At 42.5% G+C, this 26,109-nt stretch overlaps 1 protein-coding gene across 1 annotated transcript in view; it reads right to left on the reverse strand.

The window, feature by feature from the left end:
* Window positions 1–26,109, reverse strand: part of LOC101662446 (cytosolic beta-glucosidase) — a 163,321-nt gene that overhangs the window by 89,356 nt on the left and 47,856 nt on the right. The window contains exons 2-4 of the mRNA XM_013005589.2: window positions 25,052–25,279; window positions 7,900–8,696; window positions 6,462–6,585 (exon numbers count right to left, since the gene is read on the reverse strand). Of these exons, the coding sequence (XP_012861043.1) occupies window positions 6,462–6,585; window positions 7,900–8,696; window positions 25,052–25,279 (1,149 nt within the window). The remainder of the gene's footprint in view (window positions 1–6,461; window positions 6,586–7,899; window positions 8,697–25,051; window positions 25,280–26,109) is intronic.

The following is a 26,109-nucleotide window of genomic DNA, read 5'->3' on the forward strand; positions in this document are numbered from 1 at the left end:
ATAAGAGCATAAAACGCTGCCCGGTCCTGGGCCATGTTCTCCATCATTGGTAGGCTTCTGCCCATTGTGCCGGCCATGGTGCTAATCCATCTCATTGACACCTATTTTCAGTCCCCAGCCATGATTGACTATTCCCAATAACATGCCCAAAGTGTCACCATCCTTGCTTCTAGAAATCCTTCTGGTTGTATTTTTATCTTAGACTAAGGCGATATTAGCTATTGTGTGCTATTCCAAAGTTAGAGCATCTTGATTATGTGACTTTACTGTTATCAATGCCAACAGTAGCTCAGCAATAGCTTATTTAAAGATGCATACACAGACATTAGGTAATTTCTTTTAAAATGCCATTTCCCTCTCTTTTATTCCTCCTTTCCCAAAAGGAAGCAGTAACATTAGCTCACTTTTTACTGCTCAATTAATTGCTGTGGGATTTTACCTGATGAGATATGTAAGACCTCCACACACACATCGTTGGTCCAATGATAGTGCCATTATGTGCCTGTCTGAATGTGTGATGCCGAAAGGAAGGTTTTCTTTGTGGGAATCACAAAGTCATCCTCCATCTGGTTCCCTGGGTTCTGGTGGGGCTCTCACCTACAGCAGTTCCCACAAATGTCTTCCCTGGACTGTGATTATTTGTAATCGCTCACAGAGCACTCCTTACTAGTAAAATCCTTGCCAATGAGGTCATCAGTGCTACCCCAAAGCAATCTCAGAAAATCGATTAGGAATTTCAGCCCCTCTCCTCCAATAAGACACAGGATAGATGGTCTATCGAAGCTTTGCTCAAGGTCGTAGAATCTGTTGGCTCTTTCTGAGCCAACATGGAGCAACTTTAAAGAATATATGTAAGCCCAAAGTATTTGCGATTATACTCAAAAGAAGTATCTAGAATAGTCAAATGTATACAGCCCTCTGTTTATTAGTGGTTACCGGGGCAGCAAGAAAGGGAAAGCAAGAGTCATCATTGATGAAGTTTCATATTTCGGTTTATGATGATGAAAAGTTTGGCAACAAACACTGAGGTTCATAGATGTAATTGAAGTAACTGAGTGAGACACGGGGCCGGGGCAGGTGTTAACTTGGCTAATGTGGTGTCATATAGATTTTACAGCACTAAAAAACCAATAATTTTTAAGGAAATCCATAAACTACTTGAAATGATTGCAAACATTGCCATAAATGATTATTACCCTACAGAATTCTAAGCTGAGGAAGACAAAAGTCAATTTCTATGTTTCTTTCTTTGCCCCAATATTCCGAACCATTTTGGGTAAGTCATTTGCACTTCCTTTATTCATCAGTCCTTCTGACCTGTTGGTAACTGGCCCACCTGTCTCCGAGGATGAAGCCTGCGCAGATCACGGAATTAACCCAAGTTTGGAGGGTTTGGAAGGAATCAGAGATTTCTGATGGGGGGTATATTATGAGGGGGTACCCGCCCCCCCCCAACAAAATGGATTTTCTTTTAAGCTATGTATTTAATTTTTTTTTTACAAAGCAATCTTATCCCCGTCAAAGTACTCTCCATTATATTTAATATATTTGTCAGCTCTGTGACTCTATTCTTGGAAACATCTTTCAAACTCATCTGTTTGGAAGACTGGCAGCACCTCCCTCATTGTTTGCTTCACCTCCTCTATGTTGTCAGATTGCTGTGTTTTCATGTCTCTTTTCATTCATGGAAACAGAAGTCAGGTGAGTCAGGTGAACGGGGCAACAGAGGCAGGCTGCTTTTGCCAAAAACTGGTGCACTGAGATGGCTGCATGAGCAGGTGCATTGTCATGATGTCAAAATTATTCCCCTATGTGCCACAAATCAGGCCTTTTTTGTAGTATACTGTCATAATCTTTTCAGAATCTCTAAAGAGAAAGTTTGGTTAACAATCTGACCTGGTGGAACGAACTCCAAACGCACTATAAGTCAACATTTTCAACCATTCAGGAAGCTCACAGACACCCAAATCAAGGTTTTCCATCAATTGATATTTGACCTTTTTCGAAATAAGAAAACAACTCATACACTTGAGTTTTTCCCATAGCACTGTCCTTGTAAGCTGTGTTCAACATCACAAAAGTTTCTGTGGCATTTTTCCCAAGCAGGAAAAAAAAAAAAATTCACAGCTATACCCTCTTTTCTTAAGTCTACCACCACAAAAAAATGAGGTTTGAGTGAAATTGTTTTTTCGAAGAAATTCACTGTGACCAGAGAGAGCCTTCCCAGGTGATGCCCCTGGGTGTAATTGGAGTGAGTTACTCGATGCTCCCCTAGTGGGGAAAAAGCATACTACTACAAAAGCTCCGCTCCACCCAGAGCAATTCCAGGTTTTGTTTTGTTTTGGTTTTGGTTTGTGGTGGGGGTGGGGGGTTTCTCTCATATTCTCACCCTGGGAAATATTCTGATCTGAGAGTGATACATAAGAATCCCCACCCCAGGATCAAATTGTAGGAACCCAATCTCCCTTTGCTAATAAACATCAGACCTGATGGTGGGATCAAGTCAATAAACTAAAGTAAGTAAAATGTTTGCTACAAACTCATAAATGCCTTTATGAAACAACAATATCGAAGGATGATCTATTGCTTGTTGCCGTATCCTCGATCTCAGATGGTACACATCTGAGGACAATGCTTCCAACTCTATAAGGCTCTCAGGCAAAGTCCTGTACTCTTTTACACTACATCCAGTTAGCAGTGGTTGCCAACCTCATGGGTCTCAAATTATGTAATTTGGGAACGTTCTTTGAGTTTGGGAAACAAAAGGAAGTCTGAAGCGCCAAGAACAGGGCTGTCGGGTAGATGGGGTAAGGTTTCCCAAGAAATTTCTCCTAGGACCCTCCTTGCTATCCTCAAAGAATGAGCAAATAAATTGTCAGGATGGGAAAGAGATTCCGCAGGGCAATTTTCCTGGCCTCTTTTCTCACTCATGTAAATTTCCATTTTCTTAAGCTGTTTCCTGATAAGTCTCTGTGCCCAGCCTGTGTCCTTAGAGAAAATCGATCTAGAGCACTTCCAAAAGGCAGTCACAATAACCACCTGAGCTGACCCCAGGCCTGTTCAAAGTTACTGTTTTCATCGAATCGTTTTTTGTTCTTTTAGAAGCACCCTAATGAGGCTAAGATGAGGGTGCTACCGAGAAAATGTGTCTTCAGCCATTGACTGATCCCAGAAACACCTTTTGTTTGGAATCAGCCCCTGCACATGTGGTACTTGTGTGTACCCTAGTACCAATATTTGTATTGCACCTCAGTAATGATCCTTTTTGACTTATCTTTCTACCTTTGCTTATGGGAGGTAATCCCTCTGGGTCACTTTCCAAAATTTCTCTGGGAGATTCCAACTGGAATACCGGTAGAAAACAAATTGGTAGATTCCAATTTGGAGTAAAAAGAAAAACAACTATCCTTTAGACAGAATGATGAGAGATCAGTGTGCCTATCAGGATTTTTCAAAAGGTAAAGGCCGTGTTGCATAGAAGTGTGTTGCTATTGTATGAGTCCTGCACAGGAAAGGAGAATTAAATTTAGAAACTGACACACAAAGTTCCCAGAGGTCCCATATTTTTAAACAAATAACATGAACGTTATACTTTTCTTTTCCAACCACCCTTTCCCTTAGCTATTTTCAAAAGTGTTCCACGCTCATTGTTTTACATATTGCTATAAAAAAAATTAACCTAGTGCTCATGAAAATACCTTGGTTTGGGAGGGCACAGTTGTCAAAAACCATATAACAAGCACGTTATGGGGAATAAAACCATATACTAGCTAAGGGGGAAATGGATTGGTTTAGACATGTGTGCTGTTCCCATTGTTCTTAGATGTCCTTGAGTAGGTTCTCTTTTATAGTGAGCTCTTATTCAATGGTGTGAAACACTACCCGGTTCTGCACCATCCTCACAATCTTTGGGTCCTTTATTGCAACCAAGATGTCAACTCATCTGCACTTTCTAAAGCATGTCTTTCTCCACAGAATGATCTCTTCTGATAGCATGTTACAAACTCCATGAGATGAAGTCTTGCCATGCTGGCTTTTAAGGAACATTTGGCTGTACATTCTCAAGAAACATTCGTTCATTCTTCTCTCAGTCATGATATGTACATCAAATAGACTTCTGACTAAGAGCTTTCTCTACTAAGTCTTAGAAAAACTTTCTTTCTAAGAGTTACGGTCTTGTAAACCCATGGGGGCAGTTAGTCCTACTCTTTGCTAAGGTATCTCTATGAATTGGAATTGCCTGGATGGTAGTGAGTTTCTGTTTGTTGTTTGTTTCTCTGACAGCATAACTCCAACACATCAATGCTTCTTCAATCTTCTTTATTCATTGTGAAGCTTTTGCCTGCATATAAAATGATGGAAAATACCATAACTTGGGACTGACCCACCTTAGTCCTCAAAGTGACATCTTTGCTTTGGAACACTTTAAAGAGGCATAATGCTGCAGATATGTCCAATGCAGGACTTTCTCTGATTTCTTGACTGCTACTTCCATGGGTGTTGACTGTGATTCTAAGTAAAATGAAATCCTTAACAAATGCAATCTTTTGTTCATTTATCATGCTCCTGCTGGTGGGTCCAGTTTTAAGGACTTTGTTGCTGTTGCTGTTAAAATGTAATCCATACTGAAGACTATTAGCTTTGATTTTCATCAGTAAGTACTTCAAGTCTTCTTCGCTTTCAGCAAGCAAGATTGTGTCACCTGCTTCTTACAAGTTGTTGATGAACTTCCCTTCAATTCCAATGCTGTGTTCTTCTACAGAGCCCAGCTTCTCAGATTGCTTACTAAGTCTACAGAATGGTGATTAAGTATGGAAATAAGGATGCTGAAGAGATACAACCTACACACATATCTTCGTGATTTTGAACCAGACAGTATCCCTTGCTTTGGTTGAGTGACTGCCCCTTAGTCTATGTACAAGTCTTGCATGAACACAATTAAGTGTTCTAAGATTTCTATTTTTTGAAACGTTATCCATGTGTTATGATCCACGCAATGGAATGACTTTACATAGTCAATAAAATACAAGTGAACATCTTTCTATTGTCTTGCCTTTCAGCCAATATCCATTTGACATCAACAACATCCTTTTTCCATATCCTTTCTTAATCTGGCTTGAATTTTTGGCAGTTCCCTCTTGATGTACTGCAGCAACCCTTTTAAAAACGTTGTCAGCAAAAGTTTACCTGCATCCTTTCCACCCTTCGTTGAATCCCCTTGGAATGAGCACAGGTGAAGATCTCTTCTAGTCAGTTGGCCATGTAGCTGCCTTTGAAATTCCTTGACATAGACAAGTGGGCTCTTCCATGTTGCATTTCAATTGGTATCCTGCCAATTTCTGAAATGGAGTTTTTCACCAGTTCCTTCAGTGTAGCTTGGACTTCTTTCTTCAGTACCATCAGCTCTTGATCATAGGGCACCTCCTGAAATGATGGGCCATCTAACATATTCATTTCCTTCTGCTTCAATGTCAACTTGAAGAGGAACGATTGAGAGTGTGTTCTACTGCCAGCTTCTGCCCTTGTTCTGACTGATGCCACTGAGCTCCTCCATTCTCTTTCCACTGATGCAGTGGACTTGATTCCTGTACGTCCCGTCGTCTGGTTAGATCCATATGAATAGTAGCCCTTTACCCATACCCAGTGTCATTTCTGTCACCAAGACTTTGTTTTCCAACAAATGGCCCTGCTTCTTTATTTTTCACTTTCCACATTCCAATGAGTTCCAATCAGTACATTATAATCACATATTTGATCAAGTTCAGCCTGCCAAAGTTGGTACAAATCTTCAATTTCTTCATCATTGGTGCTAGCAGTGCATAAATTTAGAAGTATGTGTGTTACCAAATAACAATTTTGCCACATTCATTTTCAAGTAAAATAAAAACATCCCAGGAGGGTAAAAGATTCACCAGAAAAATCGTTTTGCCTTGAAACATAATTCATAGATCCTATATAACAAAATCCTGTCTCGCTGGGCTCCTTGGTCACAGCTTAAATGAAACATACATTGATTGAAAACTTGTGTCATTTTTTAAGTTTATTGCACAAATGCTCAATTTGAGCCTTTAAAACTCCTGTCCATTTATTTCTTGGTAGTTAGGATATTAAAATATGCAAATAAGCATGCGGTAGTTGGTCAGTGCTAACCTTTTTGTAATAACTAATGCGTTCTCCCAACAGTTGCCATTCCTTCTAGTCACGTCACCTTCACCCAGGAGCCACACGCTGAAGAGAGTCGCTTTTTACTTGATTAAATTTCTGGAGGTTGAAGCTAGGCCAAAAATCCTCACCTCCCTCTTTCCTAAATACTTTTTCTCCTCTCTCCTAATTACATTGCTTTACACTGATTTACATGAATTTCAGCTTTCAAAATCATTGGTCTTTGCTAAATGCAAATGGGCACATAAGAAAATTATATTAAGTTTGCACAATTGATCTTTCATCATTTCAAATGGTACCTTTGAACAGTTCCTGAAGCGTCTGTCTGAAATACTTCCAGCGCTGAGTGTCTTCAAGAGACATGGGGTCACCCTGAGGAAACCCATTCTCTGTGATGTAAATTGCAGGGTTATTATACGTATCCTAGAACAAGAGAGCAGAAGTTTTATTCCAAACAGATGTAAAAAAAAAAAAAAAGAAAGAAAGAAAGAACAAGAAGCCCATAAAATCAGGTGCATAACCTTCTATCTTCTCTCAGCTACAACCCAAAACTAGTTTTCATCAAATTGCACTGACCCTATTAACTTAATTTTCCACGCACTGACCTTTTATGACTAACAATGGAGAAGCCAAACTGTGCAAATGTCCATGAAGACAATCAAATGACTCTTATTATAATAAGAAGTCAGAAATATCTTTCTCCCATCAGCATCTGCTGATTGTCACTGCTCCTTAACCCCTTGGTCCTGCCAGCAGCTACATTCTCTATCCTCTGACAGGAGGAGTCCTGACAACTGACAACCTGAGATTGTCATTTTTGCTGCTCCGATGCCATCCAGCAAAGCTGATGCTAAAAAAGAATTGATCCGTCTCAACACTCGGTGTGTCTTATGACTACCACAGCCAGGATGCCAGTTTAAAAAACCATGGCTAAGCTGCTGGCCACAAGGGACTTCAACAACAAAGTCTAATTTTTGATAGTTAGGAAGAAGCCCAGGTGGCATAGGCTGTTGCTAACCAAAAGGCTGGAGGCTTAAATCCACTCAGAGGCACCGTGGAAGAATGGTCTGGCGATTGGCTTGTGAAAAATCAGCCCTTGAAAAGCATGTGGAGCACCGTTTTGCTCTGACAGCTGTAGCAACACCATGTGTTGGAATCAACCCAATGGCCACTGGGTTCTGTTTTGAGTTTGGGTGTGCGTCAGTTGGAATGGCTCTGTGGGTTAGGGGTTGGACTGCTCACCGCAGGATTGGCACTTCAAACTCATCGACAGCAGAAGGATGAGGCTGTCTGCTCTCAGGAAGATAGACGATCTCAGACACCTCATAGAGGGCCAAAGCCGGTCTTTACAGTCCACCATTCACTCTGAATCTGCTCTTCCTAGGCAGGCTACTGCCTTGTTTCTTAAAACCACTCTTGTTTCAAGTCCATATCTATACACACATATGCCTGCCTTCCACCTCCACCTTCCCAACTTCCCACCAGTGTAGTTGTAGATAACCCAAACCCACCGCCATCTGTCAATGCCGACCCATGGGGACACGACAGGACAGAAAAGAACTACACCTGCTCTCTAGGAGCAGCTGGTGACTTCAAACTGTTGACCTTGCAGAACTACACCTGCTCTCTAGGAGCAGCTGGTGACTTCAAACTGTTGACCTTGCAGTTAATGTTTCAACATGTAACCACTATGTCACCAGGACACCTTGCGTAGCCAGAAACAAATAGTACATTTACCCTGATGTGTTTCAGTAGTTTGCGGATCCCCCATGGTACGATGTAGACCCAGTCTACACATTCCCAAGATGGATCTGGAAAAAATTCAACTTCTGCATCCTGGAGAAGGCCCAGCGCTCCATCCTTGTTCTCCTTGTACTTGACTATGCGAGACGTATAATACTGCACAGCGAAGAAGTCAGCGGTGCCTTTGATCATTTTCTTTTCTTCTTCGGTAAATTCTGGAAGCCTTGATGATGGATAACCTTGCCTTTTACTCATGGCAGCCACCCGGGACTTGACGACTTCAGGGTAATCACCATCGATGAATATGGGTTTAGCAAAGAAATCCAAGTGAAAGGCCATGGCTCTCTGGGTAGCTTCCTGATCAGCCAGTGAGTTGGGATCGGCCGGTTCTAGCCAGCCAGCAAACAAGGCTATGGACACCATCCCCTTCTGCTCTTTTCGGAAGAAGGAATCATAGCTATGCCAGGATCGGGCATGCGCCTTAATTAAATTATGAGCTGCCTGATAACCTCCGGTCCCCATGCGAGGCACACCTGGAGGAAATATACCTGAATCATAGGCAAACACAGCTAGTAGGCTGGGCTCATTGATAGTGAGCCACTGTTTGACTCGATCCCCAAAAGTACGGAAGCAAAACTGGGCATATTTGTCGAACGAGTCGATGATGGCTTCTGACAACCACCCTCCTTGATCTTCTAAAGATTGGGGCAAGTCAAAGTGGTAAAGGGTCACAATGGGGGTAATCCCATTTGCTATCAAGTCATCGATGATTTTGTTATAGTAGGCCACACCTAGAAGAAAACACATACACACACACAAGAAGAAAATTTATATTTTATACATTAGTAATACAGTTTAGAGAGGAGGAGATTAGGAATCATTTCATAAATGACTTTCAGGATCGGGGTCAAATCTTCCCACCTAATAGACCATGTATTGCATTGGGAAACGGTGGTCAAAGACCTCTTTTAAAAGCCACTATGTCACTTTGGGGACTAAGGTTCCCCTAACCCAAGTCATTAACTTTTCAAACACCTCATGCACATTTGAAAGCTTGACAATGAAAAAGAAAAGTCAAAAGATAATGGACACATTTGAAATATGGTGTTGACAAAGAATATTGGCTATATTGCGACTGCCAGAAGGAGACCTGCTGGTGCAGTGGTTATGTGTTGGGCTTCGACCTGCAAAGTCAGCAGTTCTAAAGACAAGTCTTTCTTCTCCCTAAGGAATTAAAGTCTCTGCTTTGGAAACTCATAGAGACAGTTCTACCCTGTCCTATAGGGTCACTATGAGTCAGCATCAATTCGATGGCAGTGAGTTTGGGCTGGATATTTGGTGACTACCAGAGGAACAAGCAAATCAACCTTGGAGAAAACACAGCTAGAGTGCTCCTTACAAAGAAGGGTAGTGAAACGTTGGCTTATTTTGCACACTTCATCAAACCAGGACTTTGAAACAGTTCAGTCTTGTTTCTCTGTGTGGTAGTGAAATGCTTTATGTCAACCTGAAGACTATATGAGCATGTAGTGGTGGGATACCTTGGGGGGGGGGTGGCCTTCTCATAAGGAAGACCCCAGAATGTCCTTCTCGTTTTCCCCCTTGGCCTTCCTGCTTCCTGGGACTCTTGGTAACTGACCCTGAGAGTTGCCTGAGCCCTGCCAGTTTCCACTGACCTTGGATCCACTGGAGTTTGCACCCACCAGCCTGTGATGTTCCTGCCTTCTGCATCATTCTATGTGGCTGCATGAGTCTGAAGGGGACTTATGGACTCGTATCAGATTTATGGACTGGATTTGGAGTGGCCTGGAAGGTTTTCATGATATATAATTACTTCCTAATATAAAGCTCTTTCTTACACTAATATGAGTGTCACTGGATTTGTTTCTCTAGTCAACTTGGCCTAACACACTCTCTTTGCTGAGAACTTCTAATTTTACTCCCACATAAACTGAATCAGACTCTGAGTACATTTCAACACAATGCCAGGATGATTCTCACAGGCCCTCGGGTGATTCTTATGTATATCTGTATCTGGGAAACTTGCTAAAATATAGATTCTGACTGAGCATATCTGGGGGTGAAAATGTCCATTCTCAGCAGGGGGTCTAAGGGTTAAGAACCCTGGCTCAAATATGCCGATGTGATAAAGATAGCACAGGCTTGGGCAATGTTTCATATATAATGTCACCATGAGCCAAAGCCAACTTGACAGCCACAAATAACAACAGATAACATCAATTTAAGCCTTGGAAGAAACATGAAGAGTTCTAAAAATGACTGATGCAGGACTGACATCAGAATGTGGTGATCACACCAAAAGGTACATGCTCTAAAACTTTGGGGCAAGCTGCTAATCACCACATAATTTGGGGTTATTTGGACAATTATTGAAATTATCATATTTTCTGGCCCACTTGTTCTGTTTGTTTGTTTTTTGTCTCTTAGCCCCTCTGGACCACAGGCGCTTTACAAACCGGCCTATTGCCTATTTCACCTCTGCATTCCAGAATTCTAGACAAGTTCCAGAACTTGAATAGACAATCTCTGTTGAATGAATGACGAGGTCTCGACTCTATTAAATCTAAAGTAAAGGAATTGAATCAGATGACTGCCTCAGAAGACTAGGGAAGAACGCTCGCAGCATCTGTCTTAGAAAGTGGGCTACAAGGGCAGCTAGCCAGTGGTATGGAGAGTAAGAGGTACATGGGTGAGGATTTGTCCTACAATTCTAACATAGTCCAGGGGAATATAAGCTGCCCCTGGAGATCAGCTAGTCTTCACGGGACTGGGGGTAAGAGAGTGCTTTAGGATAACTGCAGAGGGAAGAAGAAGATTCTTAACTTGGAGGTGCTCTGCCTCAGGAAAGATTGCCAATAAGATGCTAGGTCCATCACGTGACTTTGTGTCTAAGAGTAGGGAAGAGAGTAGCTGTCCTGTTAGACGCTGTTTCCTGAGCGTCAGTTACCATCACGTTGACTCCACATGATGACAGTTTTACAGATGACAGAATATTCCAATTGTGCTCAACAAGATTTTCGAAGGTTGCCAATCTTTGGGAAGTCAATCACTAGACTTTTCTTCCCAAACATGACTGGTTGAACTCGAGCCTCCCAACTTCCGTTTCGCAGGCAACCACACAGAGGGGGTTTCCACAACCCCGGATTACATATTCAGATAGAGAATCATTTACTATTGAAAATTTGCCTACAGGAACAACATGTTTCCCTTTTCATTAAATTTATTATCTTTCTATTTAATATATATAAATAGATATCATTTAGATTTTTGGATGTATTTCATTCGTTCCGTTTTTCATTCATTAAATGCATATTTATTTAGCATATACTATATGTTGGATATGCAAATATGAACAAGATATATACTGTTTTTGCCCTCAAAAAGTTAAAATTTTAGTGGGGACTACAGATAAATGATTATAATAACAGAAATGTAGAGTCCTATGGAAGAACATGATAAGAAGTGCTTACCCCAAACTTGGGGACATTTTAGAAAATATCCTGAACACAGTGTAGCAAGATAGCTTCAAGAGTGGGCTATGGTTCCCTGCTACCTGAATACCTATCCCAAAGTCCTCCACTCCATGAGTGACCTTTGGTAAATTACTTATCGTATATACTCGTGTATAAGCTGCGTGTTTTCAGCACATTTTTTTAATGCAGTTTTGGTGGTGAAATTAGGTGCCTTGGCTGATATTCAAGTCAGCTTATACTCGAGTATCTAGGTATTTCACCAAATTCCCCTGCCCCCCATGTCACACGAGAGTAACAATAGAATTCTACTTCTGTGAATTATTATGAACATTTAATGAGGTAATAAATGGAACCTATTTGGAACACTTCTTGGCATATGGTAAGGTCTCAGTACACATTTAGCTATCATTCTCATAATTACTATTGTTATTGTTATTATCAGTGTCAACCAAGCTGATACTTAAAAGATGAACATAAATTACATACAGGAGGCAAGGAGAAAACAGTCATCCAGGAAGAAAGAAAAAGGAAACAATTGAGCAAAAGATCAAATGAGATGTGGAAAGACCTTTACACATGACTCAAGTGTGAAAATGGCTCATTTTTTTTCAGCGCTGCATAGCAAGTCCCACACTACCACTTGCATTTGGCAGATACACGAAGCAAGCTTAGGAGTGGGGAAAGCATTACATTGGACCAGAGTGAAGCCTCCAGGTATATCCTGATTGGAAGCTGTCAGCTTGGGGAAGCAGGAGGCAGGCTCCACTAGAAACAAGGCATCCTATTGATTTGAGGAGCCCATTTGACTTCCCAGCGGAATCTTCAGCGGGAAGCAAGGCAGAAACTAGAGAGGTTGTTGGAAATCGCAGAACACGTTCTGCTGGGATGATTGTTACAACATTGTGCTTTGGCTCTCTGTGCTCTTATTGTGTTCAAACACTTACAGCTGTTTATGGCCTTCCCATTGTTTATTTGTATATCCACAGTCTCAGAGGAAGGCACTGCTTCTAGGTAAATCCAATGTCAGCTTTGCTTTGTTGAACTCGTTCACTCTGCACCAAATGCCATGCGTCTTGTTTAACCCTGGCCCTAATTTGGGGGTGGGGTGGGTAGAAGAGCTGCCACTGAGTCCATTGCAACTCACGGCATCTCTGTTTGTGTCAAGGCAGAACTGGGCTGCACAGCCCTGTCAGTGGCTGGGATCTTTCAGGAGCACACAGCCAGGCCTTTCTTCTCAGGTCCTCTGGGTAGACTCAAATGACCAATCTGTAGCCAACCATACAAAGACTCCAAACCCCGAGAGGTGGGCATTATTTCTCCCCTGGACCAGAGGAGGAAACTGAGATGAACTGAGTGTGAGTACCTGCGAAAAGGGTGCAGAGGCCATATCTGACCTCTTCCGGCTTCAGTGGGAGAAGGAGAATCCATCGCCGCCACATCTGCCCAAGGCCAATGCCACAGAGAAGAGGTCAGACAGGCCTCCAGCCTCCATATGTCTCCTCCTTCCTCCTCCTCCTCCTCTTTCTTATTCTTATCTTCTTTATCTTATTCTGACACCAACTGTTCCTCCCACATCACTCTTCTTCTGGGTCTAATAATCCATGGCAATGGCCACACAAAACTTACAAACAATACTTACAATTACGGGAGTACAATCCTGGTTCTAGGGAAGCTAACTGGTTACCAAAAGCCAGAATCATGAGATACCAAGGATACAGTCTTTCATCCACAGCAAATATCTCTCCTTCGCCAAAAGCCAACTTTTTCTCTCTCTGTCCTGACTCTCCCAGCCATACGGTCCTTCAGTCTCGGCCTCTGTGGACCAGGAAGCCTGCCTGCAGCTCTACCCCATCTCCTAATCTCAGCACTGCTTCTCTGCTCTATGTCATGATCTTCTTGCTTCAGTCTCTGGTCTGAGTGCGGCATGGCCACTTCCGGCAGGGATTTCAAACATGCTCTGCTGATGGCTCCTCTTCCCGGATGGTCCTAGGGACTCTCTCCCTCTGCTTCTGAGATGGGCCTCTCTTGTACACAGGGGACTGGCAATTACATCTGACCAATCCCCTCTATAAGTATTTCACACCATTAGCACAGTCCCACCCAATCATTTGATGGGATTTACAGAAACCTGGATAGAAGAGCCATGCTAAAAAAGTTCACCTCACCGCAGCAACATACTAAAATTCACAATGATTTAAATAGCACTGCCACATTTAAACTCGCACTAGAGCTGCCACACTAGGAAGACTGAGCTGTCCCCACTGTGATTCACAGCTCCTCGTGTTTTCTAATGCTTCAGAACCAGAAACATGGTCACTCTTTAAAATTAAAAAAACAAAAATTCACTGCCATTGAGTCAATTCTATCTCATAGCAACGCTCAAAATTAATTTTAAAATGAATTAATTCACAATCATAGTCCATTGCAGTTTTGTGTTTCTGTGGGCTTTTTTGCTTTGGGTTTTTTGTTTATTTGTTCATTTGTTTTCTTTTCAGTGGAATCAGTGACTTGTTAGCATCATTAGATATGACACAATCATTAATAATGCCCAAACAGTATAATTCAGATGACATGTTAATCCTCTGTTTCTTTGGAGGTAAATTTTCTTTCTTTTTTATAAGTCATTTTACTGGAGGCTCTTACAGCTCTGATAACAATCCATACACCAATTGTATCAAGCACATTTGCGTATATGTTGCCATCACCCTTTTCAAAACATTTTCTTTCTACTTGGGTCCTTGATATCAGCTCCCCTTCCCCGCCCACCCCCCAACACCACCACTGCCACCCTTGTGACCCTTGCTAAATTACAAATTATTATTATTTTCATATCTTACACCAGCTGCTATCTTCCTTCACCCACGTTTCTGTTTTTCAGCCCCCCGGCGGGGGAGGGTATACATCGATCATTGTGATGGCTTCTCCCTTTCTCCTCCTTCTCCCCACCACCATCCCCCTATCCTCATGGTATTGCTATTCCCATTATTGTTCCTGAGAGGTTTATCTATTCTGGATTCCATGTGTTGAGAGCACTTATCTGTACCAGTGTACATGCTCTGGTTTAGCCATATTTGTAAGGTAGAACTGGGGTCAGGTTAGTGGGGAGGAGTAAGCATTAAAGAACTAGAGGAATGTTGTGTGTTTCATCAGTGCTATACTGCACGCTGGCTGGATCATCCCTTCCTTGTGACCCTTCTGTGAGGGGATGTCAATTGTCTACCGATGGGCTTTGGGTCTCCTCCCTGACCCCCCTCATTCACATCAATATGATTGTTTGCTTTAGGTCTTCTGATACCTGATTCATGATCCTGTCAACACCTCATGATCATGCAGGCTGTTGTGCTTCTTCCATGTTTGGCTAGATGGCCACTTGTTCAAGTTCAAGCTTCTAAGACCTCAGATGCTATATCTTGTAGTAGCCGGGCACCATCAACTTTTTTAATCATATTAGCTTATGCCCTCATATTCTCTTCAGAGAATGTGTCAGGAAGGTGACCATCACAGAATGTGATGTGTTCTTGCATTAAGGGAGATCTTGAGTATAGGCCCAGTATCCATCTGCTACATTGATACTTAATAGATGAATATAGGTACATAGACCTATTATTATATATTAATATAATTACATGTGTCCATGCCTATATTTATCCCTCTATAAATGTCTTGTGCCTCCTAGTTCTTTCCTCTATTTCCTTGAAAGTAAATTTTCAGTTGGTCCTTCTTTCCTACTCCTCATCCCATTAAGAGCAAGAGAACATTATAGAATGAATTTTTAACATCTCAGAAGGGAGCTCTGACTTCCGGTTTGTAAAGTTTATTCATTGATGTATGGACACCGTTCCAGGAGGTGGTGGAGTGAGGTGTTTGTAAGAACAGAGCTCCTGAGTCAGACATGGGAACACGTTATTTGATCTGCAATGCCTAAGTTTCCTCACCTACAAAATGGGGATGCTCATAATGCCACATAATGAGTGTTGTATTTAATGGGAACAAATTATCCGAGGGTTATTTAGCCTCATCTATGAGACTGGTATGAGCCCACAAAATTAGTAGTTCTAACTCACCAGCAGCCCTGCAGGAGAAAGATGAAGCTTTCTGCTCCTATAGAGAATAATGACCTTGGAAGCCCACAGGGGCAGTTCTCCATCCTACAGGGTCACTATGAATCAGAACTGACTCTCTGGCATGAGTGTTTTTCAAGATGGCCATCCTATTCACCAAAACTTCTTCACAGCGTTATTTAGCCACACAGAAATGAAATACCACACATCCCTGAGACAAGAAGGCATCTGCCCAAGCTCATATGTAATAATGATCTCATAGAAGTTATGCTGCTAAGGAAGGGATGCTGTCATGGTTATTTTTTCATGGAAATTTGGCTAGGGTAGGCTTCCTAGTGGTTCTGCCAAACAGTAGTTGCTGTTTCATAATGTAATCTAAGGCAATGTATGGGGATTACCCTCCATAAGATGATGTAATACAGTATAATCCACCAATCGGCTGAACGGGGAGCTTTTTTAAAGGTGTATTCATATGCCTCCAGACTATAAACCGATATTTTGGCAAAACTCACTCTCTTTCTTTGCTTTGCGCTCTTTCCATCACCTACCCAAAGGATTTTGGAATGGGAGGGTGCTATCTAAACTACAGATTTGGGGCTTGTCAATCCCAATAATTGTGTGAGCCCATCTGTTAAAGTAAATATTATCTATCTATCTATCTATCTATCTATCTATCTATCTATCTATCTAATCTGTCATCTCTATCTATCTACTCCCACACACCAAACTCAAATACACACACATGCTTTGTGAACTTTTTGAAGCTCATTGAGATAGTTTACTGTACCAGCCTGGCCAATAAACACAAGTGGGATTAACTGAAGGGTGGAGAGCTTCCCATGGAATCCACTGGTCGTATCATGTTCCTCATCATCCTGAAGCTGCTGGCTTGATAGAGCGATGGAATGGGCTCCTAAAGACACAATTATGTCACCAACTAGGTGGCAACAGCTTGCGGGGCTGGGGCAGTATTCTCCAGGAAGCTGTATATGCTCTAAACCAGTGGCCAATATATGATGCTGTGTCTCCAATAACCAGAATTCATGGGTGCTAGCTAGCTCCTATATATCTACATTACTGGTTCTCTTTCTCTGGAGAACCTAAAGACGGGCATAATTTCCTTGTTGAACCAGGCCTAGGAGCAGGGTTATGAAGAACAAAGAAACAGGAGAAATCCTTTCAAAGGGAGTGTGCCTGGAACTGGAAATGATAGTATCTCCAATTTTGACTCCTCCTCAGTCAAGTTTTAAATATCTTAATGGTGGATTAATTTGGAGTGCGCGCTTCCCATGAGTCCCTCCAAGTTCACTCCTCTCTAAGCTTGCAGCACCAGTTTCTTTATTTGCCCCCAGGCTTTCTTACCATACTGCCTGGATTCCTTTCCTATTGCCAGCATAACAAGCTACCACAAACTTAGAGGCCTACACAAACAACAATTTCTTTTCTTAAAGTTCTGGTTCACAGAGGGAGGGGGGATGGTTCTCGCTGGGTTAAAAGCAAATGGCATCTTGGCTACATTCTTTCTGAAGGCTCTAGGGGAGGATCGGGTCCCTGGCCATTTCCAGCTTCTAAAGACTGTCCAGGACAAAGTTTCCCCAGCAGTGTTGCCTCTAAGGAGCACTTGGGTCATACTTCTTCCCAGACAGATTGGTGGAGAGGGGCAGCATGTTTGGTGGAGTAGAAGGAGAGGAAGGTGAAGGAGAGGAAGGCTCTCCAGACGTCAGACTAACACCGTGTCGGCAACACTGCTCTCGAGCATGGAAATATTGGTGAAGACGGCACAAGATCAGGCAGTATTTCGTTCTGTTAGGCATAGGATGGCTATGAGTCAGAATAGACTCTGAGGCACCTAACAACAGTTGTGTTGTTGTGGAGGCCATCACAGTGGCTCATGGTCCTTCTTCTGTCTTTGAAGCTAGGCGAGTAGCATGTACTCTTCTCTCTGTATCTGCTTCAATCCTTGGATCTTTTCACTCTGACTCTGACTCCCCTAACTCCTTCTTCTAAGGGCCCTGTGTCTACATCAGGCCCATCTCCCAATGTCAAGCTTTAGTAGAGCCCTGGTGGTATTGTGGTTATACATTGGGCTGCTAACCTCAAGGTCAGCAGTTGAAAACCACCAGGTATGCCTCAGAAGAAAGACGAGGCTGTCTCCTCCCCTAAAGAGTTAGTCCTGGAAACCCACAGGGGCAGTTCTACCCTGTCCTACAGGGTCTCGATGAGTCAGAGGTGACTCAAAGGCAGTGAGCTTTATTCGGTTTGGGTTTCACAGGTTCTGGGATGAGAAAATAGCCATGATTCAGCCCAAGAGAGGATCCAAGATTCATACGTGTTCATATAATGCATACATTTAACAATGGCTTAATACCACTCAGATTCTAAGCAATAAGGTGAAAAAGAAAGAAAAGTCCTGTACAAATACTTCTTTCCGTACATTTGTTTCAATACTTGGATCTCCTCCTAATCACCTGAAGGGTACATTTGTGGCCAATATTCCAATGCCGCAGAAGAAGAGAGAGACACAGTCATACACAATTTCCATTGCGAGCTCAATCTCTTCTTGTTAAACTTGGAAAACTTGACATTTGAAAGAGAACGGCTGTGTAATGACTCCATTTGGTAAAATATTCTTCCATTTTGAGAACAGAGGATTTTACAAGTTTCCAAATGTCTTATAATCAAGCTATAAAGTAGGTCGTCCACCACACACACTCGAAGGAGTTCTTTGGAAAAGATAGTGGCGGGGGTTCTAATTCCTTTTTGAGAAACTGTTTAAACGAGCAAACAGCAGTGATGGCCTTTCTGAGTTAAAAACCGTTCCACTGGCTCCCACAGACCGTTGTACAAGGATAAGCGACTGCTTGCAGAAATGTGCCTCCCGGAAGCCCCTCCATGCCCTCTGGGTCTGGAAAAGGCCACACAATTATTCAGCTATGCTGTACACGGCGTCCCTGGGTGGCATAAATGGTGAAACACTCCACTACGAACCGAAGGTTGTCGATTCGAATTCACCCAGGGACACAGCGCAGACAAAAGCCCTGGTGATCTGCCTCTGAAGGAGCACAGGCCAGAGAAAACCCCGTTCAGCCTTGACCTAGCCTGACTCACAGGCCAGGCTCATCGTGAGTGGGCATTAACCCCATAGCATCCCGTGTGGTAGGGCTTTACAAAACCTGCGGCCAAACATGAACTGCTATGTACCCAGTGCTCGTGAGCTGTGCACAGGTATGATTTACACAAGCAATGCCCTCCCCTTTTCAAGTGGCTCCGGTGACTCCAATCCCACCACCCTTCTTTTCCACCACCCACGTTTTTGGGCCTCCTTCTCTTGGGTCTCTGGCCTGCAGAATGCCATCATGACCTTCTGTTTGCCTCTGGTTGCTTTGGCAAAGTTTGTGTGGTGACATATTGGCACATGTTCATAATCCCTTAGCTGAAAATGTTGAGGTCAGATATATTCTGATTTTTTGCATTTTAGAATAGTTACATAAAGCATATGCCATAAATTAACACTCCCAGTGAGTCTAGGTCAGCATCCATTAACCAGAGATAGGAATATTTCTGCAGAAAAATATATCAATTCTTGTCCAGGTGAAATTATAAAAAAATTTTTAACATCAAGTCAGGACAGCTCTGGCTGCCAAGTTAGTTTTAGAATTAAATTTCCAAAAGACAGAGAGAGAGAAAGTTTTCAGTACAGAGCCCTTAGGGTGCAAGAATTACAGAAAGGGTGCTGTGAATGTTTCGGAATCATTGGGTGAAGCAAACATAGAACATTCTCAACCGTTAGCTGAGAGGTTGAAAGTTCAAGTCCACCTAAGGGTAACTTGGTAGGATGACCAGGTGACCTATGTCCCCAAAATCAGCCATTGAAAAACCCATCGAACATAGTTTTACCCTGACATCCCAGGCTTGGAAGCAAATTAAGGGCAAGGGGTGGTTGTGGTGGTGTCGTGCACTAGTGAGAGTTTCTGTGTTTGCTTTCTCCCCGTTGTTGACCATCCAATTGGAAACTCTGCAAAAGCCCTTCCCTTTTAGAAAACTAAAAGAACACTCACTGCCTCTTAGCCAATACTGATTCATAGTGACCTCCCTATGGGTTCCTGAGACTGTAACTGTTTACAGGAGTAGAAAGCCCAGTCTTTCTCCTGAGGAACTGCTGGTGGCTTCAAACTGCCAACCATGCAGATCCCAGGTCATTGCATAACCACTACATCGTCAGGGCTCCTCCCTCCCTCCTAGAACCCTGGGATAAAATAACGGAACGTGTTCTAGCAATGTAGTGCCTTCATGTTATTTTACTCCTGGGGAAATGGTTAGACAGCCAGTGTAAGAGATTTGGCAGGTTGTAAATAAACACTACACTAGATGCAAGGTCTTTGATATCAAGCAAACCTAGGTTAAATTAGGCTTTTTTAAAAAGTGCTCTTGGCAAATGCATGCCAAGCTCTGTATCAGGTTATATTTTTCTTTCAGTTTAGAGAAGCCCCTCAGTCCTGGGGCTCCCACATCAATATGTGATAGGTCCGATATTTGGCATAAAGAGTTGCACATCCCACATGCTCAATAAAAGACAACTGTTCCTATTTGTAGAGTGATTTTTGTTATCATTAGTAATGTAATTAAATGTCAGCTGAGGTTCTCCTTGCATGGAAGTGGAGTAGAATACAGAGCTAAGCAAGGTAGAACTGATGGTGTAATTGTCATTGTTAGTTGCTAGTAAGTCAGCTCTGACTTGTGGGGGCCATGTATAACAGAACAAATTGCCAGTCGTTGCCCATTGGTATGCCGGAATCCACTGTTGCACCTACTGTGCATTTTGAGTGTCTTCCAACCTAAGGGGGCCATCTTCCAGCACTGCATCAGACAGCGTTTGGTTATGATCCATAGGTTTTCTTTGATTGATGTCCAGAAATAGAGCAGATATTTCTCTCTAGCCTGCCTGAGCCCTGAAGCTCTGCTGACATCAGTCCACTATGCATAACCCTGCTGATATGTGAAATACTAGGGCATAGCTTCCAGCACCATAAAAACATGCAAGCCACCTCAAGTATGAGAAACTGACGGGTGTTCAAAGGCAGAGGATTTAGTCCATTAAATGACAAAGCCAATGAGGGAGTCACATATAGAGCTTTACATAACTCATAGTCCCTAACACATAACAGACATTCAATAGAGGTCTACAAACCTGAGTTAAACTCAAGGTACTTGCCATCCAACAGGTAATATAGTACAACAGTAACAATGTGACACATTCTAGGAATGCTATATAATGTCATGAAGGGGTGAAGTAAAATTACTTAACATGACTTTTCAATCCATAATCTTTGCAACTCCCACCAAAAATGATGGGGTAAGATGGTGCAAATTGGGTCGGTAAAGCTCTAATGGAGGAGATTGGTCAGTTTGACGAGTGTGTAAAAGGTGAGCCATTGTGCAGGCAGGAACCGAGAATCCTATGGCCAGCAAGAAACAGGAACCAGAAGGGAAAAGAATCTGAGGCCACTCTGTGGCTGCAGCAGAGCAGCACGGAGACCCTGCGATGGTCTTTTTGTCTATCTCTTTGTTTTAGCAAGAGATCCTCCAAGCCAACATGACTCCGCCCAAACATGGGAAACCTGCTGCGGCAACACTTTGTTGAAAGGATTGAAGGACAGAGAGAAAGTAGGTCAACCTGTCAAGGGTGTATCAAAAATCTTTGGTGAGAATGATGAACATCCAAACTAGGGCAAGGCCAGAGAGGATGGTGAAGAGCAGAGAAGTAGAAGAGGCATAAGTATAATGAACTATATTTGACAGCCAAGGACATGTGGGATGCCGAAAAGGAAGAGCTCCAACATTATACGCCCGATTATTAGACCTGGGGATAGGGTGGTACCACAGAAAGAAGAGAGTACCTACCGATGTGAGATTAGGGTACTGGAAAATCAGGAGTGCACTTTAAAAAAAAATTGAACAGCATTCACCCCTCTTTGAAGTCAAAGCTTGAAACTGGACACTAAGGCCCAGAAGTAGACTTTCAAAACTGGTGAGATTCCCAAGACTATGACCCCTTTAGGTCTGGAACAGAATGCGCCCTTGCACCCTTTAAGATCACAGAATGTGCCCTTGCACCGTTTAAGATCACAGAATGCACCCTTGCACCCTTTACAATCACAGAATGCACCCTTGCACCCTTTACAATCACAGAATGCTCCCTTGCACCCTTTAAGATCACAGAATGTACCCTTGCACCCTTTAAGATTACAGTGGCAGCACTGGCCCAAGAACAATGTTCAGACGGTTAGGAAGGAAGGAAGACTGGGGATAGGAAACCTAGAAGGGGAGTGGGATATTTGAGGGTCCATTGAAGTGATTCAAATGGATGAGTTGAAAGACAATGAGACAACGTGTATTAACTATTGAATATCAAACTGATGATCGGCTCCATCAACCTTCACCTGACACTCAGAAATCAGTAAAAAAAAAGAAAAGAAAAGAAAAGCACAGTGAACAAGGAATATGCGAGACAAAGTCTCACATAGCTTTTTACTGCCCTAATAAAGTACATGAGTATGGAATGGGGGTGGGGGGTGGGGGATGAAGTAGATAGTCAACCAATAGCAATTAGTCATGAAGTGATGCCTTTATAATCAAATGATTAGGCTGCTAGCCTTTTACTGTCCCTATTCCGGGGACATTATGCTCAGGTCCAGGGCTGCATGTGAACCCATGTTTTGTGCGCACATTTCACAGCATCCTACCTTAGACAGGATGAATGGTGGACATGCATGGGTCCATGTAGTTATTGTAAGCCCAAGCTGTTTTCACTCAATAGTTACATAATTTACTCAAAAAGAACCTCTTTGTTATTATGAATTCTCTTGATTGAAGGCCAGGATGCTGCATAGGCGGGGCCTTCCTGTCCTAGGGAGGCCCTTAGACTGAGTTCTTCTTACATGCTGTGGTGCCTTGGACCCTTGTTGGCCCAATTCTAATCCCAACTGCATCAAGACTGTAAAATTTTTTTCAGGACAAAGTAGTGATAAATGTTCCTTATGCAGAGGTCATTAGGTTGTCGTAAGGAGTTCCTGGGTGATGCAAATGATTAAGTGTTCAATTACTAACTGAAAGGTTGGCAGTTCAAGCCCACTCGGACTTAGGAAGAAAGGTCTCAGTCTTGAAAAAACGATGGAGTCCAGTTCTACCCGACAGCACATGGGGAAGCCATGAGTCAGGAGTTACTGACAGCACATGGTTTGCTGATGGTTTTATATTGCGGTACAGGATAAAGAAATACTTCCTGTAAGGGGCCAACTGGTTAATATTTGGTGCTGTGTAGGTCCTATGTTCTCTCTCCCAACTTCTCATTTTAGCCACTATAACAGGGAAAGAGTGATAAATAGTGTATAAATGGGTGTATCTGACTGTAATCCAATAAAGGTTTATTTACAAAAACCACACAGCAGGTCTGATATTGATCACAGTTTGCTGACTCATGTTGCTTCAAAGGAATTAGACAGATCTTAGATTTAAAGTCCAGACCATTATTAACCACTTGGTGTGGACTTGGACATGCAACTCTGTGACATTTGATCACGATGGCTTCTTGGCTGATGAGGAGGATGAGAGAAAATGTGTGCAAATGCTTCATCAATAGCTGTAACTCAATGTGTCTGTGGGCTTTCAATTACACAGTAGATAATAACAGTAATCGTTAAGACTTACTGAATGCTTATTAAATTTCAAATACTTAACAAAATTGATTTTACTTAATCTCCTACCAACCTTCTGAAGTAGGCACTATCATAGTAGCGTGTTCTTCTTGGGGTAACTGAGGTCTGAGGATGTCCAAGGGAGACTTAACAAAATCTTGACTGACGTAACAAACCAATTGGCATCAACCACTCCAACTCACAGTGACCCCATGCATGTCATGGCAGAACTCTGCTCCCATACAATGGTCAATGGCCGGGTAGGGGGAAGTAGATCAGGCCTTTAGTCTGAGGTGTCTCTGGGTAAACTCTGTCAACAGCTATGTTAGCAGCTATGATCCTTCGATTTTGTGTCAACTTGGCTGAAATAGAGTTCTTTGTTGTTGTTGTTAGGTGCCATTGAGTTGGTTCTGACCCATAGTGACTTTCTGTACAACAGAATGAAACAGGGCATGATCCTACACCATCCTCCCAATTGTTCTTATGCTTGGTCCTATTGTTGCAGCCACTGTGTCAATCCATCTCCTTGTGAGCCTTCCTCTCTTTCACTGCCCCTTCACTTTACCAAGCATAACATCCTTCTCCAGGGACTGGTCTTGCCTGACAACATGTCCAAAGTATGTAAGATGAAGTCTTGCCATTCTTGCCTCTATGGAGCATTTTGGCCATACTTCTTCCAAGATAGATTGGCCTGTCCTGTTAGCAGTCCATGGCACCTACAGTATTCTTATTGAGCACCGAAATTCAAATGCATCAATTTTTCTATGTCTTCCTGATTCAATGTCTAACTTTCACATGCATGAGATGCAATGGAGAATACCATGGCTTGGTTCAGACGCACTAGCAATATTCTGAAGGGGTCTTGTGTAGCAAGTAGTTTGGCAGTAATCCTCTATGATGGGATCTGACCTAAGAAAATCAACTCCAGAATGGGAGCTAACATAACATAATCAACTCAGTAGACAGCTGGCAGCAGTGGTAGAATAAAGTCCCCTTGATTAGGGGACAGGTGTGTTTCCATTGAAAGAAAAACTAATCTGGGTGTTGTTGAATCCTTTTTCAACAGGCTTTTTGGCAAAGCTTCCCTTCTCCTGGATCTTAATCCAGTATCTGACTTGTTGACTTCTTAGTATATTATCTGCTGTTCCTGAGAACCGTCAACAGATTGCCAACCTTGGATCCATTCAACTTTGCATCCACCAGACTGTGGATTTCCTGCTTCCTGGTTTATCAGCCCCTGCTGCTACAGGAGTGTGGAGAAGTCTCCAGCTTATCATCTGACCCACAGACTTAACCCAAGCTGGATGTACACATTCTATAACTAGGTGAGCCATTTCTTGATATAAATCTCTTTAATATACATACACTTATAAGTGTCACTGGTTTTGTTTCTCTAGGTAACCCATACTAACACAGAAGCCAAACCCTTATTCCTAAGTAAGTGAAATCCCAGGATGTTCAGGCAAACCACTATGCTAGATGACCTTCTCCCTGAGCTCAGCTCCATCAGAAATGTTCAGAATCAAGCATCTCAGGTTCTGTAGGACTTTTCAAAATGCATCACAGTATGACACAGTTGAAAATAATTGAATAGAACAACTATTGGAGATTTACCTCATATCATCAATTCAAATACTATCTTAGGTAAATAAAACACTTATTCCATCACAGTCCCACAGCCCACCCTCATGAAGATCTCAACAGCCAAGGGAAGCCAGAATATTGTTGAGAAACCTAATGCAATTTCATTTTTTTAAAAAAAGTATATCCCGTAATCACTCTAAAAACTATCCACTTCAAAGCTACACTGCTGAATAGCACACTGGATTAATTATGCCAGTCTGCAGCAATAACCTTGAATTAAAGCTGCAACCTTCTATTTTTAAGAAACACTTGCCTTTCTGGTTGATGAAACCTGTCGTCCCATCAGGTAACAGACGTGACCAGGAAAGAGAGAAGCGGTAATGAGTCAATCCAAGCTGTTTGATACATTTCAAATCTTCCTCCCACAGAGTGTAGCTGCCACAAGCTACATCACCAGTCTGGTTCTTGAAAACTCTCTCTCCTCCCTGATGGGTGAATGTGTCCCAGACACTAGGGCCTTTTCCATCTGCATCCCAGCCTCCTGAGAGAAAGAAGAAAATGAAACAGTTACACTCTTGACATCCAGAGAGGCATATGTAGAATGTAAATATTTGTCACCAAAAGAACATACCTCATTAACTCAATGTACCGTATTTAGAACTTTTAAAATATGCCTTTTAAAATAACATGCATGAGTGGCTTATGTGTTCAGCTGTCCTTGATCCCTGAAGCTGACTGGTGGCAAATGAAAAATTACTGCACAGTGTGGTACAGAGCAGGCTGGCATGGATCATTATCTGAAATCCCCTCCTGGTAAACAGAGGCAGGCCCCAGCTTATGAATTTCTAAGTGGAAAACAACTGCTCCTTCTGAACAACACTCTCTGGGTTACATCTGACAACGCGACATGTCCTTGTTGTGTGGGAGGATGTCTGGGGATCTCATCTCTGGCCCTCTACACTTGAACCTTACCTTTCTCTTATCTGACAGTGGAGATGGTCCAGCCAATTACTTTTGAAATAACACTAGGTGTTGATATGATATTGGCATGCTAAATTCACTCAGACCTGTTTTCACTCAACAAATGTGGCCATGAGCTGCCGTCAGCTCATGACGACCACAAGAACAACAGGCATGATGGATGGGGGTGGGGGATGTAAGCCTGGGCAGTGGTTTTCATACTGCTGGGCCAGTGCTCTCCATGAATTGGGAGCCCACTTGATCACAACTAACAACAAGAGAAATTTACATGAGGATAAAGGATAAAATATGTTTGAAAAATTCTAAATGTAGGTTCCTGGGTACCTCTGGAGAGAAAAAGGGAGAAATTGAGCCTGGGAGTGGTACAAGGGTGCCTTTGGTGGTATCTCT

Source organism: Echinops telfairi, unplaced genomic scaffold (assembly GCF_000313985.2).
Source record: "Echinops telfairi isolate 266 unplaced genomic scaffold, ASM31398v2 ScPeMD7_7468;HRSCAF=8506_0, whole genome shotgun sequence".
Taxonomy (NCBI): Eukaryota; Metazoa; Chordata; class Mammalia; order Afrosoricida; family Tenrecidae; genus Echinops; species Echinops telfairi.